At 37.3% G+C, this 19,028-nt stretch overlaps 1 protein-coding gene across 1 annotated transcript in view; it reads left to right on the forward strand.

Moving 5' to 3' along the window:
* ZEB1 (zinc finger E-box binding homeobox 1) overlaps positions 1-17,531 on the forward strand; it is a 122,920-nt gene extending 105,389 nt beyond the window's left edge. Inside the window, exons 5-9 of the mRNA XM_086466770.1 lie at positions 3,141-3,343; positions 8,501-8,606; positions 10,139-11,949; positions 13,507-13,687; positions 15,634-17,531. Of these exons, the coding sequence (XP_086322896.1) occupies positions 3,141-3,343; positions 8,501-8,606; positions 10,139-11,949; positions 13,507-13,687; positions 15,634-16,187 (2,855 nt within the window). The 3' untranslated portion in view covers positions 16,188-17,531. The remainder of the gene's footprint in view (positions 1-3,140; positions 3,344-8,500; positions 8,607-10,138; positions 11,950-13,506; positions 13,688-15,633) is intronic.
* The last annotated feature ends 1,497 nt before the right edge of the window (positions 17,532-19,028 follow it).

The following is a 19,028-nucleotide window of genomic DNA, read 5'->3' on the forward strand; positions in this document are numbered from 1 at the left end:
GTTTATGTGAAAAAATAATGACCTGTTGTTAGTTTTAAGTAGATGTCTTTTTCCTCTAAGGAAATTTCATGCTTAAGATGTTCTTCTGAGTGAAATGAATAGTCATACTTCGTACATTTCTTCTTTGTGAAAGATTGAAGGCATCTTCATCATGAAATATTTGAAGGCAAAGCCTGTTCAGATAGGTTTTGCTTTCTGTGCTGCTTTCTGAAGTGTTCAGCTTTCATAACCTGTGATGACTGCAGTTTCGACCAGATTGTGTTCCTTTATTGGAGTATTTAAGATTGTTCAAAAGAAAGTAACATCCTAAATAGAGGGTTAGAAGTCGTTAAAAAAGTGTACATGATTGAACAAAAAATGTCATTGTATCTGTATTATTGTACTGGAGTATAGGGGAGAGCAGTGAAAGGGGTAATGCTAACAATTTTGTTCTGTTCTTCCAGAGATTTTATGTTATTAGAGATTTTAGCAAAAAAAACCAAGTAAATTAAAATATTTGAGAAACTTAAGCCATGTACATGCCCATTTATATACAGAAATAGGACCTGAATTACTAATATTTTATGGTTTACTTTACAAGTTTTGCAAAATTCAAGTAAGATATATGCTCAACAGTAGCATCTTAAAAATTACAATTTAATTAAGATTTTAATCTGTGGTTGCAGTGGCACAGATTGTCAAGTTAGTTTTACAGCCTTGCAATATGATTTCCATGTAATCGTTAAAAATACACATTTGTGTTAATAATTTAAATTGCACGTAGTCCAGTAAGTTAACAGGGAAGTATTCTGAAAATTACATTACTGAACAATAATGCTCAGTGTTTTAATTATTTGGAACAGAACATGTCAAAAATATAGTGATATTTGCTAAATATGCATGCTTCTAAACTGGGGGACTGGACAAGAGAAGTGACAAGAGAATGGGAGTCTTTAGTGGCTTTGGGAAACCACTGCCATTTTGCCGTTTGCTCCGATGAAACAGAATTTAAGTTAACGTGCTTCTGACATTTCCACTGAGTTGTATTTGTGCTGAAATGGAGTATGCTTTGTTGGGTGAATTGAATTGTAGGTGGAAAAAAGAATTGAAGGGAAGCACGCTGTGTCTACACGCGTTGGGCACAGGTTCATTTTTGAAACACCCAGCTAATCCAGGAAAAGCAGAAAGGGGTGGAACAACACAAAAACTGGTGCAATACAAGTGTAACCTTGCCTGTTACTATGAAAAGTGTAAAAGAACCTGTATACAGAGAAGGTATTGGGGTTTAGTAATAATGAAAACTGGTCTGACTCTTCCTTTTCGCTGTTGCAAGAACGGCACGTTCAGTGAAAATAAAGTCGTTAAATTCCACACAAACAATGATACTTTATAGAGCATATAATCAATCTATGGTGGTAAGTGGTAGAAGAGGTCATGAAGATAAAATAATTCAGAAGTACTTTCTAAAGTACTGGTTAATTTTGTGAGTATTAATAATGTTTGTAGTTCTGCAACTGAAAATTACATCGTGTACAAATTGCCCCTCATGCTTCAAAGCATAAAATGATCATGAGTTAAGACCTTCCACCTTCCTCTCCTGCTCTCACTTAGAGCTCTGCATAGGTACATCCTTGCAAAATTTGCTACCTGTTTCCCTTGAAGCATGAAAGAGTAGCATGGTCATTGGAGGATGTCACACCTCATAAATAGATAGTTTGATCGGATGCAGCAAACCCTACATTTATTTAAACATGCTTTTATCAAATTATAAAGAAAGGTACTTTTTTCAAGCCTTTAAAAATTAATTTTTCAAGGGTAGAATAACTTACTATATATGGGGGATAAATATATGCTGATAAAAAGAGATGGAGTTAAAACTTCATAAATGGTGACTTCTCAGAAATAGACTTTTGAAATTAATATTAAGCTTCAATCTGACTTCACTTTGTTCTGTACTGATACAGAAGTGACTTCATGCAAGCCAGCAGAATAGATTCTATGGATCACATTAGAATCAATATGTATGGCCTCACATTTGATCTCTCTGTCACTCAGACAGTGTGTCCTTTCTCCTTTCTGTCCTGCAGACAGTATGTCCTACTAACAGGTACATACATACCTGTATATTGTAGAATCAGAGAGTGGTTTGGGCTGGAATGGATCTGTTAAGGCCATCTAGTCCAACCCCCCTGCAGTGAGCAGGGACATCTTTAGCCAGATCAGGGTGCTCAGAGCCCCATCCAACCTGACCTTGAATGTTTCCAGGGATGGGGCTTCTACCACCTCTCTGGGCAGCCTGTGCCAGTGTTTCACCACTCTCATTGTAAAAAATTTCATCCTTATGTCCAATCTAAATCTACCTCCTTTACTTTAAAACTGTTACTCCTTGTCCTAGCACTACAAGCACTGATAAAAAGTCCCTCCCCATCTTTTTTATAAGCCTCCTTTAAGTACTGGAAGGCCACTGTAAGGTCTCCCCGGAGCCTTCTCTACTCCAGGTTGAACAAGCCCAACTCTCTCAGCCTGTCCTCCCAGGACAGGTGCTTCATCCCTCTGACCATTTTTGTGGCCCTCCTCTGGACCTGCTCCATCAGGTCCAGGTATAAGAATTATAAACGACTTTTTTTTTTTTTTTTCCAGTTCTCTTTTCACTCACAATTCTGTGTTAAGTAAAGAGAAAGAAAAAAAATATTCTCTGCAGTTCGCAAATATTATTTATTCCTTTGGAGCTGGAAACAGGATGACTATTAGATGTTTCAGGGATAGACTTAAATTTGTAAACAGGATTTGAGGATTGTCTGTGATTGAGCTAAGCAGATCTACAAAGATTAACAGGTCTTAAATGATGTTTCACAATTTTCAGACCACTTTTTAGACGGAAATACATATACTCCAACAGACTCACTGAGAGGTGTGCGTTTGGGTCATCATATTGTGCTGCCTCTCTCCAGCGTACACTGGGGCAACTGCTATACTGTAGTTAGTAACATAATATCTGTGGGAAAAAAATTAATTATAGTTAGTCCTTTTCTAAACTAGATGGAGCTTCTAGCAGCTGCGTGTTTTCTCACAGTAATATATGTAAATGTAAAGCATGTTTGTTGATGGTAATGTTTGGAGCTTACATTTATTACATATGGTGTATTGTCTCTCCTGTGTAGGAACACCAGATGCATTTTCCCAACTGCTTACTTGCCCATATTGTGATCGAGGGTATAAGCGTTTTACCTCTCTGAAGGAACACATTAAGTATCGCCATGAAAAAAACGAAGATAACTTTAGTTGCTCCTTGTGCAGTTACACCTTTGCGTACAGAACACAACTCGACCGCCACATGACATCACACAAATCAGGAAGAGATCAAGTAAGTCGCATTTGAATTACGGATTTGTCATCCTCTGTAACAATACCGTAATTTGTTGTGTGAGCAAAAAATGTACAGAGCAAGTGAACTGTTCTCACCAGATTATCTATGTGCTGAAGTCCCAGTCCCAGAGCACACACTTAAATTTGCTGCTGGAGTCAGACTTTTTCCATAGTTGTCAAAGGATGAGATCTGAATTCCTATGTTTTCATTTATCTGGGCGGTATGGTTGGGTTAAAATTTTAGTTTTCAGAAGTGCTTTGTTGGATTTATAGGCAATTAGGTTTTTTCTGTTCATTGGCTAACATTACATAAAAATTGTGACTCAAATCTCATCTCAACTCTTTAGTGAAACACATTTTTCTTTCATAAATCCTGTTTGGCTAATTCAAAAATTGTACTCATTCAAAAAATGTACTTATTTTTGCCCTTAAGAAACAAACCATGGTGTTGATTCATTTGCTTGAACTGTGAGATACAGTTTTTAAATGCAATTGTATATTGTATAAGACAATATACAAATAATTTGTGCATAAAATACAACATTTCAGTACTAAAAGAAGCAACAAAAAAGGCTAAAGGTATTCTGAGCTTGTTTTCTCTGATTCATGGGCTGACCTGAGATGCCTTCCATGAGTTAGCCATCTAATCACTATGGAAGGTTCTGAGATTCTGTTCCACTCTCCCTCTTTTTTTTTTTTTTTTTTTTTTTCTTCTTTTATCCCCACAATTTCCTATCATCCAACCCCAATTGCATGCTTCCATAGCTTATCAGGGGCACTCAGAGGATCAGGAACCAACTGAAACTCACTGAAACAGCCAGGAATTATCCAAGGAAAAAAGGTGTAGATTTTCCACCCCCAAGTTACAGAGAGAGGCTTGGACATGTTCCCTTCTGAGGACAGACTAAAAAGATTGATAATCTCCAGAGAGGAAACAGGAGAGAAACATCACAGAAAGATGCCAGTGAATAGTGAAAAGAATGTAAAGGGAAAGGTACGTCAATATTACTTGCAGCTCCAAACCAACAGATCTTTCATTAAACTGAAAGGCTGTAACACAGAGTAAAGGAGGTGCTTTTTTACACAACGTGTATTAACTTCCATTCTACAAAGCATCACTAAGTCCAAGAATTTAACATGCTTGAAAATTTATTATACATTTTTATACCTAAGTGTTTACATTCACAGGTAAATTAAATAGGAGAAACTGTTACAAGAAGTATTGGCCATCCTGTTGCAGGGATTTTACTGTCTCACAGGGTTCTGGAGTGGCAGTTCTTGTTTTTTCAAATGTATTTCCCATGAACAATTTGTTTCTGTTTTGCTCTCTTATTGGCCTGGCTTCCACTTTAAAGTTAATATTGTCTTACATACATCTCATTTCTAACTGTAAAATCTATGAATGCTTTTTGTGTAATGCTTTTTTGTGAGCTACCACATTTATTTTCAGTTTTTCCAACTAGAAGCCTAAAAGCAGAATAATAAAGTAGTTGGAGGGGCTAGGAACCTTTCCCGTATTTGCATGTAGTTTGAATGAAAAGATAAAAAGTACCAAGTGAATAAACAATCTCGGAAGAATTGCTACAAAGGGAACCTTAAATTGTATTCCTGCAGTTATATTTTAATGGGTTTATCCTTTTGACAGGACAATTGAATTTAATAAAGATTGTTTGTGTGGAGTGTCTGGAACTCAATATTACATCAGTTTAAGTGTATTTTTTCTCTAGAGCTGTAGCCAGAATCAAAACTGCAATAGTTTAGATACCTCGTAAATTCAAAATACTTATTTGCTTATGTTATTGTGACAAAGTCATCATGTCTTCAAAACTGGTTTCATGTGTGTGTACATGGTTACATCATTTGTGTAATGGAAATGTTTTTTCCATAGTAAAGTACAGATCTCCTGGTTGTGGATCTTAAATAGCTACATCTTCAAAACGTGATGTCTTATTCTTAAAGGACTTCACATGAAAGGGGATTATTTGGCTAACCTTGTTAGCTGGTTAATGTCCAGCATGTGACAATTTTGTAATTGTTCTGCACAAGGAAGCAATGAGCAAAGATAATATCTGGTGTAGTGAAGGCAGTGGAAGGTATGAGCCTCCCTTTGAGGAGAGGGGAAATATGCCAACCTGTGGCTACTTCTGCTCCAGTAGAGAGCCGAGAGCCGTCCTGCACCTCCTCCTTCATCCCTCCCTCCTCCCCATCCCCAGCATCCCTCATGGCTCCCCTGGCTGCTCTAAGGGCTGGTAGGAGGTGATGCTGGGTATGTATCACCTGCTGTCACATGTGAAGCCCCAAAAAAGATGTTGAAGTAAGAATAAGTGCTTCTTGAGTTTGTTCTTTTTCTTCTCAATAGTTTATAAAGGATCCATACATAGGCTGTTAAAGTTTCATTTTGCCATGAACGCTGCTGAGAAATGGCAGTTCTTAAAGACAATGGTCAAACTGTCCCTGAAAAAACCCTGATGTACCTGTAATTCCTGTCTTCCAAATAACTTCTGAGGATTCCTGTTAATTAGTTTTGGTTCTTTGGTATGAAGAGTGGACTTTAGTGCTAAGCACAGTAACTACTTGATGGAAGGATGTATTAGTGGCTAGTTACAGACCTTAATGCTGATGTTTCTTCTCTTATTCCTTAAGGGAATGCAGAGGAGTATTCTTTGAATGGTGCAGTTAATTCTTCAGTCAGCAGAAAACAGCAGTTATGTACAGTGCAACAAAAAAATATACCACACATCAGAGGCACAAAAAAATGTGGATTTTACAGTACTGAAAGGGGGAAAACCCTTTGAATCTGAGAAAATGAAGGTGAAAGAGTATCAGTGATGGTACTTTAGAGAAGAGTTATGATTTCTCAGTTAGTTTTAAAGAAGATCCTGGAGAGTAACTCTGAGAATGTCCCAGATTTATAAATAAGAAAAATGTAGGACAGACAGGAAGAAAGCTGAATAAAGGGTTACAAATATAAGAAGGCAGCACTGCCTAGCAGAAAGTTCAAAGCAGCTTATAGCTATGACCAGGAAAACAGGAAAACTCATTAAAAATTTTATAAGAGAAATGTGAGCTTCCATGCCTTGGAAACAGAACATTGAATTTTAAAGACTGGAGCAGAAACATTTCTGACAGATACATGCACTAATATGAATATTTATGTAGTCCAGCATCTGCAGTAGCTGTATATATGCTGAGATCCTTTAACTTGTATAATCTCAAGTCAAACAGTAGTAAGTGATTCTCTGCAGGCTTAAGTAAATCCTGACGTGGTCCTCTCGACTCAGTGAAGTTGGATCATTAAAGTGAAATGCAGCAAGTCAGGCACAATCATCTAGAACATCGTCTTCAAGGGACTTAGTTAAACAAAGCTGAAAAGCTGTGTGGACTGGCAGAAGACAGCTGACAGACCCGGGAATAAGGGTCAAGTGCTAATCAGGATAACTCAGAGTGGAGACCTCGCTGCAGAGCCTGGGAGGAGGCGGGAAGGAGCCCACCCTGCGGCAGGGTGGGAGCAGTATCTGCTGAGAGGTGAAAACTGCGGCTTAACCAAATGCTTATCCTAAGGGAACTGTCAAATTAGAATACTTGGAAGCAATTTAGATTATCTTGTTTCAATTTGTCTTCTCTTAGCATCTGTATCATATAAAGGAGCACAGGGTGTAGAGCAGGGAGGGCTGGTAATTTGGACGGCATATCTCATAGCACAGTGCCTAGACTTTCATCCAGCAAACTGCACGGCTGCAGGTTCTTCAGATCTAAAGGCATAAATGGGAACAGGAACATCATCCTGCCTTTTTATTCATCCCTGCTTCTGCAGTGCAGATCTTGGCCCCACTTGTGCTGTGTCTGCACTCAGGGAATAGCCTCAGCACTCGGAGAGCCTCTGCTCCCAGCGCTGCTGAGCACAGGAGACCAGAATTGGGTGTAGGAGCTCCCCGACACGGTTTCACACCGGAGGAAGTTAATGCACGCCAGCCGGTTCGTGGTAGCTGCCCATAGGCAGGCTGTTTCCCCAGAGTACATGAGTAGCTCTTTTAATGAGTTTATGAAAATACTTGTCCCGGTTACCAGAAATCTGCAGCTCCATCCAATTGGTGGTAGCGTATCTTTTTGCAAAGTGAGCTCTACTTTAAAAGGAGTTGCTGTTTTTTTAAATAAACAATTTGTTTGAGCAGAAAAATTTCTAATTCCATTTCATGTTGGAAATTAAGCTGCTCCATCTTCTAAAATGGATGTAATTTTTGCCTTTAAGAGTACACTTTTGCCTTTAAGAATTCATAGATTTATCGTTTGTGATAAAATTAGATATCTGACATATACGTATCACATATATACTGCATATATTTATATGTCTGTCTTAGATCTTGCTTTTTTAAACTAGTATGACAATAAAGAGAAATGAAAAATAATTTGGAGCTTAACAATAAATGCTCTCACAAGGCAGAATATAAGAAAAATAACCACAGACCTTCAATGCAGATAGTGAAGAGGTTTGATGTTGTGTACTTAAGAAATCCCTCCATATTGTTAATTATTTTAATTTAGATTTTTGCATTTATTTTGAGAATTAATTGTGACTGAGAGTGCCTTTGTTGTCACTGAGCCATCTTCTCTTGAGCAATCCTGTGGCATCATTACATAGAGGAATCCAGGGCCAACAGTAAGCGCTGGAAGCATTTGAATGGAAAAATCAAGTCAACTGATTAAACTTTAAACAGGCTTTTATATGCTTTAATGTTTCTCTGTCCTGCGTGACATATTCTGTGGGTGGTGGGCTTGGGGGTTTTTTTGAGTTTTTTGTTTTCACAAGTAGAATTAGCATGCATCCTGGAACTTCTTACTCACTTAACATGTCAGCGCAAGCTTCATCTGAAGTTAGGAGAAGAGGCAAATATATTTTGGGTTTGTGTTTTTTGTTTGTTTTGGGTTTTTTTTCTTTTTACTGTACCAGATTTATTCAGATGATACACATAGCTCAGTTTTAACCTGACTTCTAATTTGTTTCTTTTTCACACATAACGCGTACCACCTTCAGTCTCATAAAATTATGATTGATTCTTTTTGGTTTTGTATTGCATTTTCTCTGTTACAATGTGAAAATACAAGATGTTTTTCCAACATGCTGTCCCACACAATAATTACAAATTCTTTCTTACAGAGACATGTGACGCAGTCCAGCGGTAATCGAAAATTCAAGTGCACTGAATGTGGAAAAGCTTTTAAATATAAACATCACCTGAAGGAGCACCTACGAATCCACAGTGGTAAATAACCCATTGAATTGTGTGCTAAGGTTGCCGTTTCTACTTTTTAAAACTTTGGTGTGATATCAGTCTTGTAAGTCTAAGTTTAAAATACTAGTGGTTGCCTTTCTTTTTCTTCTGGGAATCTGTAAGCTCTGACTGCAGCTTTCAGCTGTGTGTGGGAAATATATAGAATAACTCAAGAGGATTTGCAGTTGCAACTTAAGCTCTGACAGTTAAGGAAAACTTCACTTGTGGCAGAAGAAATGGGGACATCCTTCTGGTCCTTTTCCACTTGTCTGTGTTTTCTCAATGTTTGCAGATCATTCAGCATGTTACGAGCTTTGCTAGAAAATTTTAATTGATAATAATTGGGACATAAGAACTATGCTTCCTACTGTGGCTGTGATTGTCATTCCAGACTATTTATATTAAAATAGCTTCAGGACAGAGGTCTAGGATTGTGATATCCTGTCACAACAGTTTCAATTTGTAAGTTCCAATGTAGAAGAAATTTAATTCATAATAATATATTTCAATACATAATGTAACAATAAGTTAAATGTGGTCACTCAAAAGCAATTGTCAACGTGTGTCTTTAGCCCAGATTTATCCATTGACAGAAAGTCTGAAAACAAGTTTTGGGGCCATTTTTTCCTTTCTTATCAGTTGCTCAGCTGTGATAGTAGCAATGAAGTGCACCTCGCTTACAAGTCCTCGCTCAGCAAACATGGTCTTCATTTCATTTCCAGAGGGTAGTGGCACTGTGCCTGTGCCTGTGCCTGTGCATGGGAAGGCCTCAGTCAATGTACTTTACAATCTGAAGCAAGCCAGCTCTTTCAATTCTTTCCTTTTTCTCTCTAGCACAGATCCCCTGAAAAGCCACCTCTTGTTAGGGGTGTAATGATTGCATAGTTGTGTGCCTCTTCCTGCCAATTTAACCTGACATTCGTCTCTGAAGGCAAATATAGGTCTGTCTTCTACATGTGTCTGGTTTCCCTTTACTCAAACTTTGCCTGGTTTTCAGCTGATGAGTATTGTGGGAAGATATGGATATATTACATTGCATTCCAGTTTGCCACAATGAAATGTGCATAGCTCCTTACACAGTTATACTTTGCATTTATGAAATTTTTTTTCTTTAGTTAATCATATTCTAATTTTTTTCCATTCTGAAGCGGTTTATGCAGCTTCCAAAGTTAGTAGTGGTACTACTTGAATGGAGTTTAATGAAGTCTGCAAGTATCGGATAGACTCATTTATATGATGTGTAGACAGTTACTGGGAAATACTGGGATGTATCATGATCATGTGGGCTCCATCCTATATCTACTAGTGGATCACAAACTTATTAAAGGACCCTAGGATCAGAGCTGTAGGTGACATAATTACTCTTACTCTTCAGTTCACTGTATAAGATTTTTTTCCGTAGGGCTCTTGGCGAGGTAATTTTGATGTATTCTTTTCTAGTTACTTTTGCTTGATGAAGTTATGCTGTAACCTAGTAAACTGTGCCTTTTTTCTTCTTCTTTTTTTTTTTTTTTTATCTTCAGGAGAGAAGCCATATGAGTGCCCAAACTGCAAGAAACGTTTTTCCCATTCTGGTTCATACAGTTCACACATAAGCAGTAAGAAGTGTATTGGTTTGATGCCCGTGAATGGTCGAGCCCGGTCAGGGCTCAAGACATCTCAGTGCTCCTCCCCTTCCCTTTCTGCATCACCAGGTAGCCCAGCAAGACCACAGATACGACAAAAGATAGAAAATAAACCCTTGCAAGAGCAGCTTCCTGTTAACCAAATCAAAACTGAACCTGTGGATTATGAATTCAAGCCCATAGTGGTTGCTTCAGGAATTAATTGTTCGACCCCTTTGCAGAATGGGGTTTTTAGTGGTGGTAGCCCATTGCAGGCAACCAGTTCTCCTCAGGGTGTGGTGCAAGCTGTTGTTCTACCAACAGTAGGTCTGGTGTCTCCCATAAGCATCAACTTAAGTGACATTCAAAATGTGCTTAAAGTGGCAGTGGATGGTAATGTAATAAGGCAAGTATTGGAAAACAATCATGCTAATCTTGCGTCCAAAGAACAAGAAACAATCAGCAATGCATCTATACAACAAGCTGGCCATTCCCTCATTTCAGCTATCAGTCTTCCTTTGGTTGACCAAGATGGGACAACCAAAATTATCATCAACTACAGCTTGGAGCAGCCAAGTCAACTTCAGGTTGTTCCACAAAATCTAAAAAAAGAAAACTCTGTTCCTGCAAATAGTTGCAAAAATGAAAAATTACCAGAAGATCTTACAGTGAAGTCTGAGAAAGATAAGAACTTTGAAGGAGAGACCAATGATAGCACTTGTCTTCTTTGTGATGACTGTCCAGGAGATCTGAATGCACTTCAAGAATTAAAGCACTATGAAACGAAAAATCCTCCTCAGCTTCCTCAGCCCAGTGGAACAGAAGCTGAGAAGCCCAACTCCCCTGTCCCATCAGAAACTGGGGAGAACGACCTATCTCCTGGTCAGCCACCTTTAAAGAACCTTTTATCGCTCCTAAAAGCGTATTATGCATTAAATGCACAACCAAGCGCAGAAGAGCTTTCAAAAATAGCAGATTCAGTAAACCTACCACTGGATGTGGTAAAAAAGTGGTTTGAAAAAATGCAAGCTGGACAAATTTCTGTGCAGTCTTCTGCACCATGTTCTCCTGAACAAGTTAAATTAAGCAGTCCTGCAGATAATGATGATCAAGCAGCAACTACAAATGTAAGTGAACCCCAGAACAGCACAAATAACTCACAGAATCTTGTCAATACCACAAAATCTCAGACTTTACCAGGGGGATCAACTCTGAATGGTTCACGCAGCAGCACGCCATCCCCATCACCGCTAAACCTTTCTTCATCAAGAAATTCACAGGGTTATACGTACACAGCAGAGGGTGTACAAGAAGAGCCACAAATTGAACCTCTTGACCTTTCGCTACCAAAGCAACATGGAGAGCTATTGGAGAGATCTACCGTAACTAGTGTTTACCAGAACAGTGTTTATTCTGTCCAAGAAGAACCTTTGAACTTAACTTGTGCAAAAAAAGAACCACAAAAGGACAACAGTATTACAGACTCTGATCCTATTGTAAATGTAATCCCACCAAGTGCCAATCCCATAAATATTGCTATACCTACAGTCACTGCCCAGTTACCTACAATTGTTGCCATTGCTGACCAGAACAGTGTTCCGTGCTTGAGAGCTCTCGCTGCCAATAAGCAAACCATTTTGATTCCACAGGTGGCTTATACATACTCTACTACAGTTAGTCCTGCAGTTCAAGAAACACCACCAAAACAGACCCAAGCCAATGGAAATCAGGTACTTCTGTCCCTGTATTCCTGTGTGTTGTGTATGATGTATTCATTTTGTATCCATGCTGAACTAACAGAAAACTGTTAAGGTAAATTAAATAAAAATGTAAATATAAGATCTGAGGTTTATTTGACTTGATTGTTAACGGGCTATAGATGTTACTGTTAAGTCCTCTGCAAAGCTAGTTAGCTCAGGCAGCTGGTGTCCAGACTGACAGAAACTATACAGTTCTGTGCATGGACAAGCCAATTCTTCACCGTATTCGGTCATTCAGAAGTGTCTTCTAGGACATTAGTGCTCAGTATTTTAAAGACAGTCTAATTTTCCTGATGAAAAAGCAAAGTAAGGCTTGGGCTTGTGTTTCTTGCTGGCTCCATATCTCCTCTTTCCCTACATCCAGAAAATAAACTCTTTGGAACTTTTGGCTACTCCGTTCACGCTGCTCTGCTTTCTTGGCTTGCAGAGCAGCTGAATTCATCCTACGCCATAATGGCGCTTTAGACAAAATTCAGATGTGTTCCAAATTGAAAGTCAGGCAGGTAGTTATCCTCATCTGCCATTCCTGTATCCTGCCCTGTTCCTCTCTGGGTACGTCCAGCTGTGGTCTGATCGGAGTCAGTCCTCCTGAGAAACACCTGTGAGTGTTGAGGTAGGGACAGAGCAGAACAGAAAAGTGGCTCATGTAAAGACTGATGGTTTCTAATAAAGTCTTAGAAATTGGCTGTTTAGCATTTTATGCAGGCTTCTGTATTGTCAGAGGTTGAGGAGCCTTGAAGAGTTATGAGGTTGCTTATATGTCGAAGTTTAAGACAGACAATGTTTGAGGTAGCTAACATACATTTTTATATTCAGATTTGATAATACATGATAAAATTAATTCTCTGTCTGTTGATAGTGCTGATATCAGAAGCTGTGCTTCTTACAGGTGAGCTTCAGCACTTGAAATGCTTAGAAATAGACAACAGTTATGGTATTTTAAAAAATTTTATTAATGAAACATTTAAAGTCCTCTAAATTTTGGTTTAAGTAGTATTTGTGGTAGCTCTATGAGGAAGAGGGTAGTCAAATATGCAAATTCAAATGGTAACTTAAATAGCTCTTTGTGAAAACTTCATCAGAAAATACAGTTAACTTCCATAAAATCCACGAGGTAGCAAAACGTGGATGACAAACAGTTGAAAAATGCAGTTAGATATGGAATTTGCTCTTCCAGCTTACTGAGGTACTTTATAGGTCTGTAACCTTCTTTTCCTTCCCAACATTGCTTTTATTTTACGGGCCCTAAAACATGATGTGTCAGTGTAGCTTAGACCTGGCCAACAGTCAGATTTGGATGTGATTTAAAAGTCAGTCCCAGTGTGAATTCTGCATCTGTATGGTGGCAGGGACTGCAAAGCAGAGTGATGCAGTGAAAGACTTTTTTGACTATGAAAGTCTAAATGATTTTGTTTAGCTGTTTACGGAATTGAATAACAGTGCAGCTTCAGCTTACATTTTATAAATTGTGTGCTGCATCAATGTGTTTTTTTATTGAACTCAACCTTTTTCATAATTTTTCTTAAGGATGAAAGGCAAGACACTAGCTCAGAAGGAGTATCGAATGTAGAAGATCAAAATGATTCTGATTCAACACCCCCAAAGAAAAAGATGAGAAAGACAGAAAATGGGATGTATGCATGTGATTTATGTGACAAAATATTCCAGAAGAGCAGCTCATTATTGAGACATAAGTATGAACACACAGGTATGTACTAGGAAAAGCAGTTTCAGATCGTTATTTCATTGGTAGTGTATACCAGATAATCTCAACCTGAGTCCAGTTCTTGGAAAGTGTAGGGAAGCGTAACAGTATTTCTTATCACCTGTGCTCAGCTTTCTTTAGAAACCTATGTTTAGTGTATTTGTTTGACAGAACTACAATTCCATGTTTCTTTAAATTTGTAAGACCTAAACCCTGAATAGAAAAAGGGGAGTTTCTTCCATCTGGCTCATGGACAGTCATCTGCGAGCCACAGCCTGTAATCAAGGATGTATTACTTCTAATTTACCTTGGCTGGTTATAAATTAAGAAAAATTAAAAATTAAAATTATAAATTAAGAAAAAAGGATTATGTCTGTGTGCGATACTTTACACAAAAGGCAGGGTATCTGTCTAGCATGAAGGATTTCAAATTAAGCCACATTTGTAATGATCTGAAGTTAACAGCCATTCATTAGACATGGAATATAACCCCAAAGGAACACGCTTTTGGCTTTGATTTTTATTTTTAACTTCTCAGAATTATTCCTCTTGACTCCAGTTCTGGTGGTTTTAGTCTTTTTTTTAAAAAAAAAAAGAACTGTTGCTCTCTTATTTCTTCTGTGATGTCTTTAATTTTTTTTTTTTTTTTATTGGTTAGGTGCCTGTATTTTATTTCTGCATATAGATGTTAAAAATTCATCTCACGTATAGAATGAAAGATAAAAAATTCCTTTTTGTCTTTACCACTTTATGAAGTTTCTCAAGTTGTATTCGTTAAAGCTATCTATTTTCATACCTTACCTGTCCTGAGACTCTTTTAACTCCTTTTCATTACACAGTTGTTCTTTCCGTTCTACGTTTAAATTAAGGGCAGCGTTCAGAGTCATAGAATCATTTAGGTCAGAAAAGACCTTTAAGATCATCAGGTTCAACCGTTTACCCAGCACTGCCAAGCCCACCACTAAATCACATCCCTAAGCCCCACGTCTACACAACTTTTAAATACCTCCAGGGATGGTGACTCCAGCACTTCCCTGGGCAGCCTGTTCCAGTGCTTGAGAACTCTTTTGGTGAAGAATTTTTTCCTGATATCCAATCTAAACCTCCCCTGGCACGACTCAAGGCCGTTTCCTCTGGTCCCATCCGTTGTTACTTGGGAGAACAGACTGACACCCACCTCGCTGCTTGTTTGGCATAAGTTGACATGGAGGTGTTGATCATCTGTATAGTGTGACCAAAAGGCCGCTGTCTTATTGTCTCTATCTTTTATGTCTGGGCTAAGACTGTGCAAAGCTGTTTTGTGTAACAACCTTGAGTGTTGAAATCAAAGTAACATTACTCGGTTCCTGCTATAAGAGACTCTAAAAAACAGGCAACAAGGTAGAAAGCTGGATAACAGAGCAGAAGGAGAAATAAGTGAAACAAAGCAGATTTTTCTTTTTAAATATGTGTAGTCAGCAAGTTTTGTACATAGGGAGTTTATCTGTGCCAACCTGGATTTTAGAATGATTTTTGCTTTACGTATTACATGGAAGAAGAATTTGGTACATAAAAATCAACGTAAGAGCTTAGTTGATTTAAAATTTCCATCAGTAGAGAAAAGTTAAAATCGTCTTGAGTTGGAAGAATGTTTACTGCAATAAAAAGGTCTCCTTTTCTAATTTACTCATATTCCCACTTTTTTGTGCCAAAAGTTACATCTGAGAGTCTGTTTGTCCTCCTGTGTTCAGTTTTACCCTTGTAATTGTGACAGCGTACCCTTGCACCCTCGTCCTTTGGGCTCAGGTGAGAAATGTAGGCTGATAATGTGTGGAGTAGTGTGTCTTGTTAAATAAAATTATTATTTGTTGGTAATACATGCACCAACAACATTTTCTGATGAAAACAACGGTATATAATTTTAAAACCTCGGCTAGAAGATGTCCAGTTGTTTGTGCTTTATTTTGTAGGTAAAAGACCTCACGAGTGTGGAATCTGTAAAAAAGCGTTTAAACACAAACACCATTTGATCGAACACATGCGACTGCATTCTGGGGAAAAACCCTACCAATGTGACAAATGTGGGAAGCGGTTTTCACACTCGGGGTCTTACTCTCAACACATGAATCATCGCTACTCCTATTGCAAAAGAGAGGCAGAAGAGCGTGACAGCACGGAACAGGAGGAGACAGGCCAGGAGGCCCTCAATAACGAGCATGCTGGTGCGAGGGCATCTCCATCGCAGATCGACTCGGATGAGAGAGAGAGTCTAACCAGGGAAGAAGAGGAAGACAGTGAAAAAGAGGAAGAGGAGGAGGAGGAGGAAAAAGAGATAGAAGGACTTCAGGAGGAAAAAGAATGTAGGAAACTACAAGAAGTCGAGGATGAAGAAGAAGAAGAAGAAGAGGAAGAAGAAGGGAAAACTGAAGGTAATAAGAATGATGAAGCTGCAAATCAAGCAAGTAATGCAGAGCCAGAAGTTTTACAGAATAATGGGCAGGTGTCAGAAGAAAAAAACAAATAAAGCTTAAATGATAGTTTTTTCTATAAGGAAAAAAAATTGGTAATGAAGTTCGTTCTATATTATACATGCTTTTCATGGAAATGCAGTAGCCTGCTTACTGTGATTTCTGTTCACTACTGTGTAAAAAAATATATATGTAAAAAAAAAAGAAAAAGAAAAAAAAATAAAAAGAAATCCAGGTGTGCCTGAACCTCAAACTTAGTAATTTTTCACACAGTTTTCAAAGTTAGGAACAAGTTTATAACATGAAGCAGATTAGAAAAATACAGTAACTCTGGAAGCAAAGATTTAACAGGTTGTAGGAAACCTGATTTATTAGACAAGCATCTGGCATTGTTTGTTTTATCAGTATTAATTTTCATTCTTAAGTTGATTAATTTTTAAGCTGTACAATTGGGAGAGATTTATATGATTTTTTTTTTTTTAATGGTAAAACATTTCCTAAATCCACTTCAGTATTTTCTTATGTTTTAAAATGTGAGAACTTCTGCACTACAAAATTCCCTTTTGCAGAAACCTGTAATGCAGTTGCAAACAGTGCTTGGCTACCTTTGTAAATTCAACCTGGAAGGTAGCGATTTATGACATTAGATGTTGTAGTAGAGCATATTATCATTTAAAGTGTATTGTTAGCCTTAAGAAAGCAGATGATAGAAGAACTGAAGTTTCTTACTCATGTGATTAAAAATGTAGTTGAAAAGATTGTCGTTGAGTTCTGATTGCAGGGACTAACAGTGTTAATACTGGTAAGGACAGCAAAGTCGTCAAAATCAGTGTTTGTAATTGTGTTTTGAGTATGTAGTAACAATATGAAGGATATGATATGAAGCTTTGTATCTCCTTTGGCCTTATGCAAGACCTGTGTGCTGTAAGTGCCATTTATCAGTATTACAAAGGCTCTAAGCAGCCTTTATCCAATATGTGGCCTACAATAACTAGCATTTGTTGATTTGTATCAAACTTCTAAACTAATCATGGGGACAAAAACACTCAGCCATCAGAGAAGTAAGAACACTGGGTATATTTCATTATTTAATTATTTGGTGGTATTTTGGGTTAATACCTGACTTGCAGAATTTCTCTACAATAATTACAAGGGAAATTTTCTAATCTGCTTTATTGCTTTATTGGTTTACTTTAATTTCAGACACATACATGACATGTTATCTGGCTCATAAGTATTTTCAAATGTTAGTTATTATGGACCCCATTTATTAACAATGTTAGCTGATTTTTACCTATCAGTATTATTTTATTTCTTTTAGTTTATAGATCTGTGCAAGATTTTGTACTGTATGTCTTCAAACCTGGCAGTATTAATACCCTTCTTACTGACATATGTACCTTTTTAGTTTTAGAAAACTTTTATATTTATGTGTCTTATTTTTATATTTCTTTATTTATTACACAGTGTAGTGTATAATACTGTAGTTTGTATTAATACAATAATATATTTTAGTATGAAAATTTGGAAAGTTGATAAGATTTAAAGTAGAGATGCAATCGGTTCTCTTGCATTGAGATTTGATTTAACAGTGTTATGTTAACATTTATACTTGCCTTGGACTGTAGAACAGAAGAATTAAAATGGGAATGTATTAATTTTACAATTGCAATCAATTCATTTTACCTTTACCCAGTTTTTAATATAAAGCTCTTAAATTTTGAAATTCACTGTGTGACTAATAGCATGATGCTCTGCAGTTTTATTAAGAGATTAGTCTAACCATAAAACTCTCATTTCCTTAGTAAGCCAAATTAGAATAATCTTATAAACAGTGTTGGGAACAATGTTTAACATTTTTGTGCCAATTTGTTCCTGTATTCATGTATGTATGTTACAAATCTGAAACTTCATTTTTAAGTTCCTTGTTACATCATGGTCATTTTCTAGTTTTTTACCAGACTCCCCATCTCACAATAAAATGCGTCAACAAGTCTGACTTACTGTCATTATTCTGGTAATTTAGAAAATGGTTTAAAATTATTTCTGTGAGGTGTCATTTGAACAGGGTTCCTGCTTCAGTGTCGATACTCTTTGTTGTATGTAAAGAGCAGATAAGTGAAAGAAGGGTTTGAGTGTGTGCAGGCAGAGGGATTGCCACATTAGTTTATTGATTTACCACTGTTAGCAGAACAACTGAGTTTTCAAAACGAACCATGTAGGTTTGTGATTTATTATTTATCCTCTCATATCTGTCTAATATACAGTTTAATGCTCTCTTTCAGTAAGGCTGCTTTTAAAGGAAGTAAGTCTGTAACTTTTTTCTTGATTTAGCAGTAAGCTAGTGAAAAGGTTGATGTATATATTGCTGTTGAACTTTCCAAAGATACAGCGGCAGCTTTAGATACATATAATTTCAATTATGTAAGTGTGAAGGCTTGAAAGTTATTACATATGCATGTTTACAATGTTTTGCAGTTGAAGCAAGGTTTAGAGACTGTTCTTTAAGCAATGTTGTGTCCTTTAACGATCCCTAGAAGAGGATTTCTGTTGTTAATTTTTGGGTTTTTTACGGGAACTTCGTGTAAGTTATTTCATATTCACATATCTCAGTTTTGAATAATTCTCAATCTTACTATCTCAACATTAGTACATAGAAAGGATTTATCCCATACATTAATTGTATTTTGCTGTAGAGTATACCAAATACTGCACTTTGGAGTAAGCTTGTAACTCAGTGATATCGAGGTAAAGATGAGAAAGCTGTTTTGAAAAAAATAACCATTTATATTGCATCAATACCGTTGCCTTGTTGTTATTATCATAACAGAATCAATCAGGTAGTTCAGGATTTCTTGCGGTAAAGCTGGCTCAGCTCTGCTCTGTTCTAGATAATG

Source organism: Leptosomus discolor, chromosome 6 (genome assembly GCF_034619465.1).
Source record: "Leptosomus discolor isolate bLepDis1 chromosome 6, bLepDis1.hap2, whole genome shotgun sequence".
Taxonomy (NCBI): domain Eukaryota; kingdom Metazoa; phylum Chordata; class Aves; order Leptosomiformes; family Leptosomidae; genus Leptosomus; species Leptosomus discolor.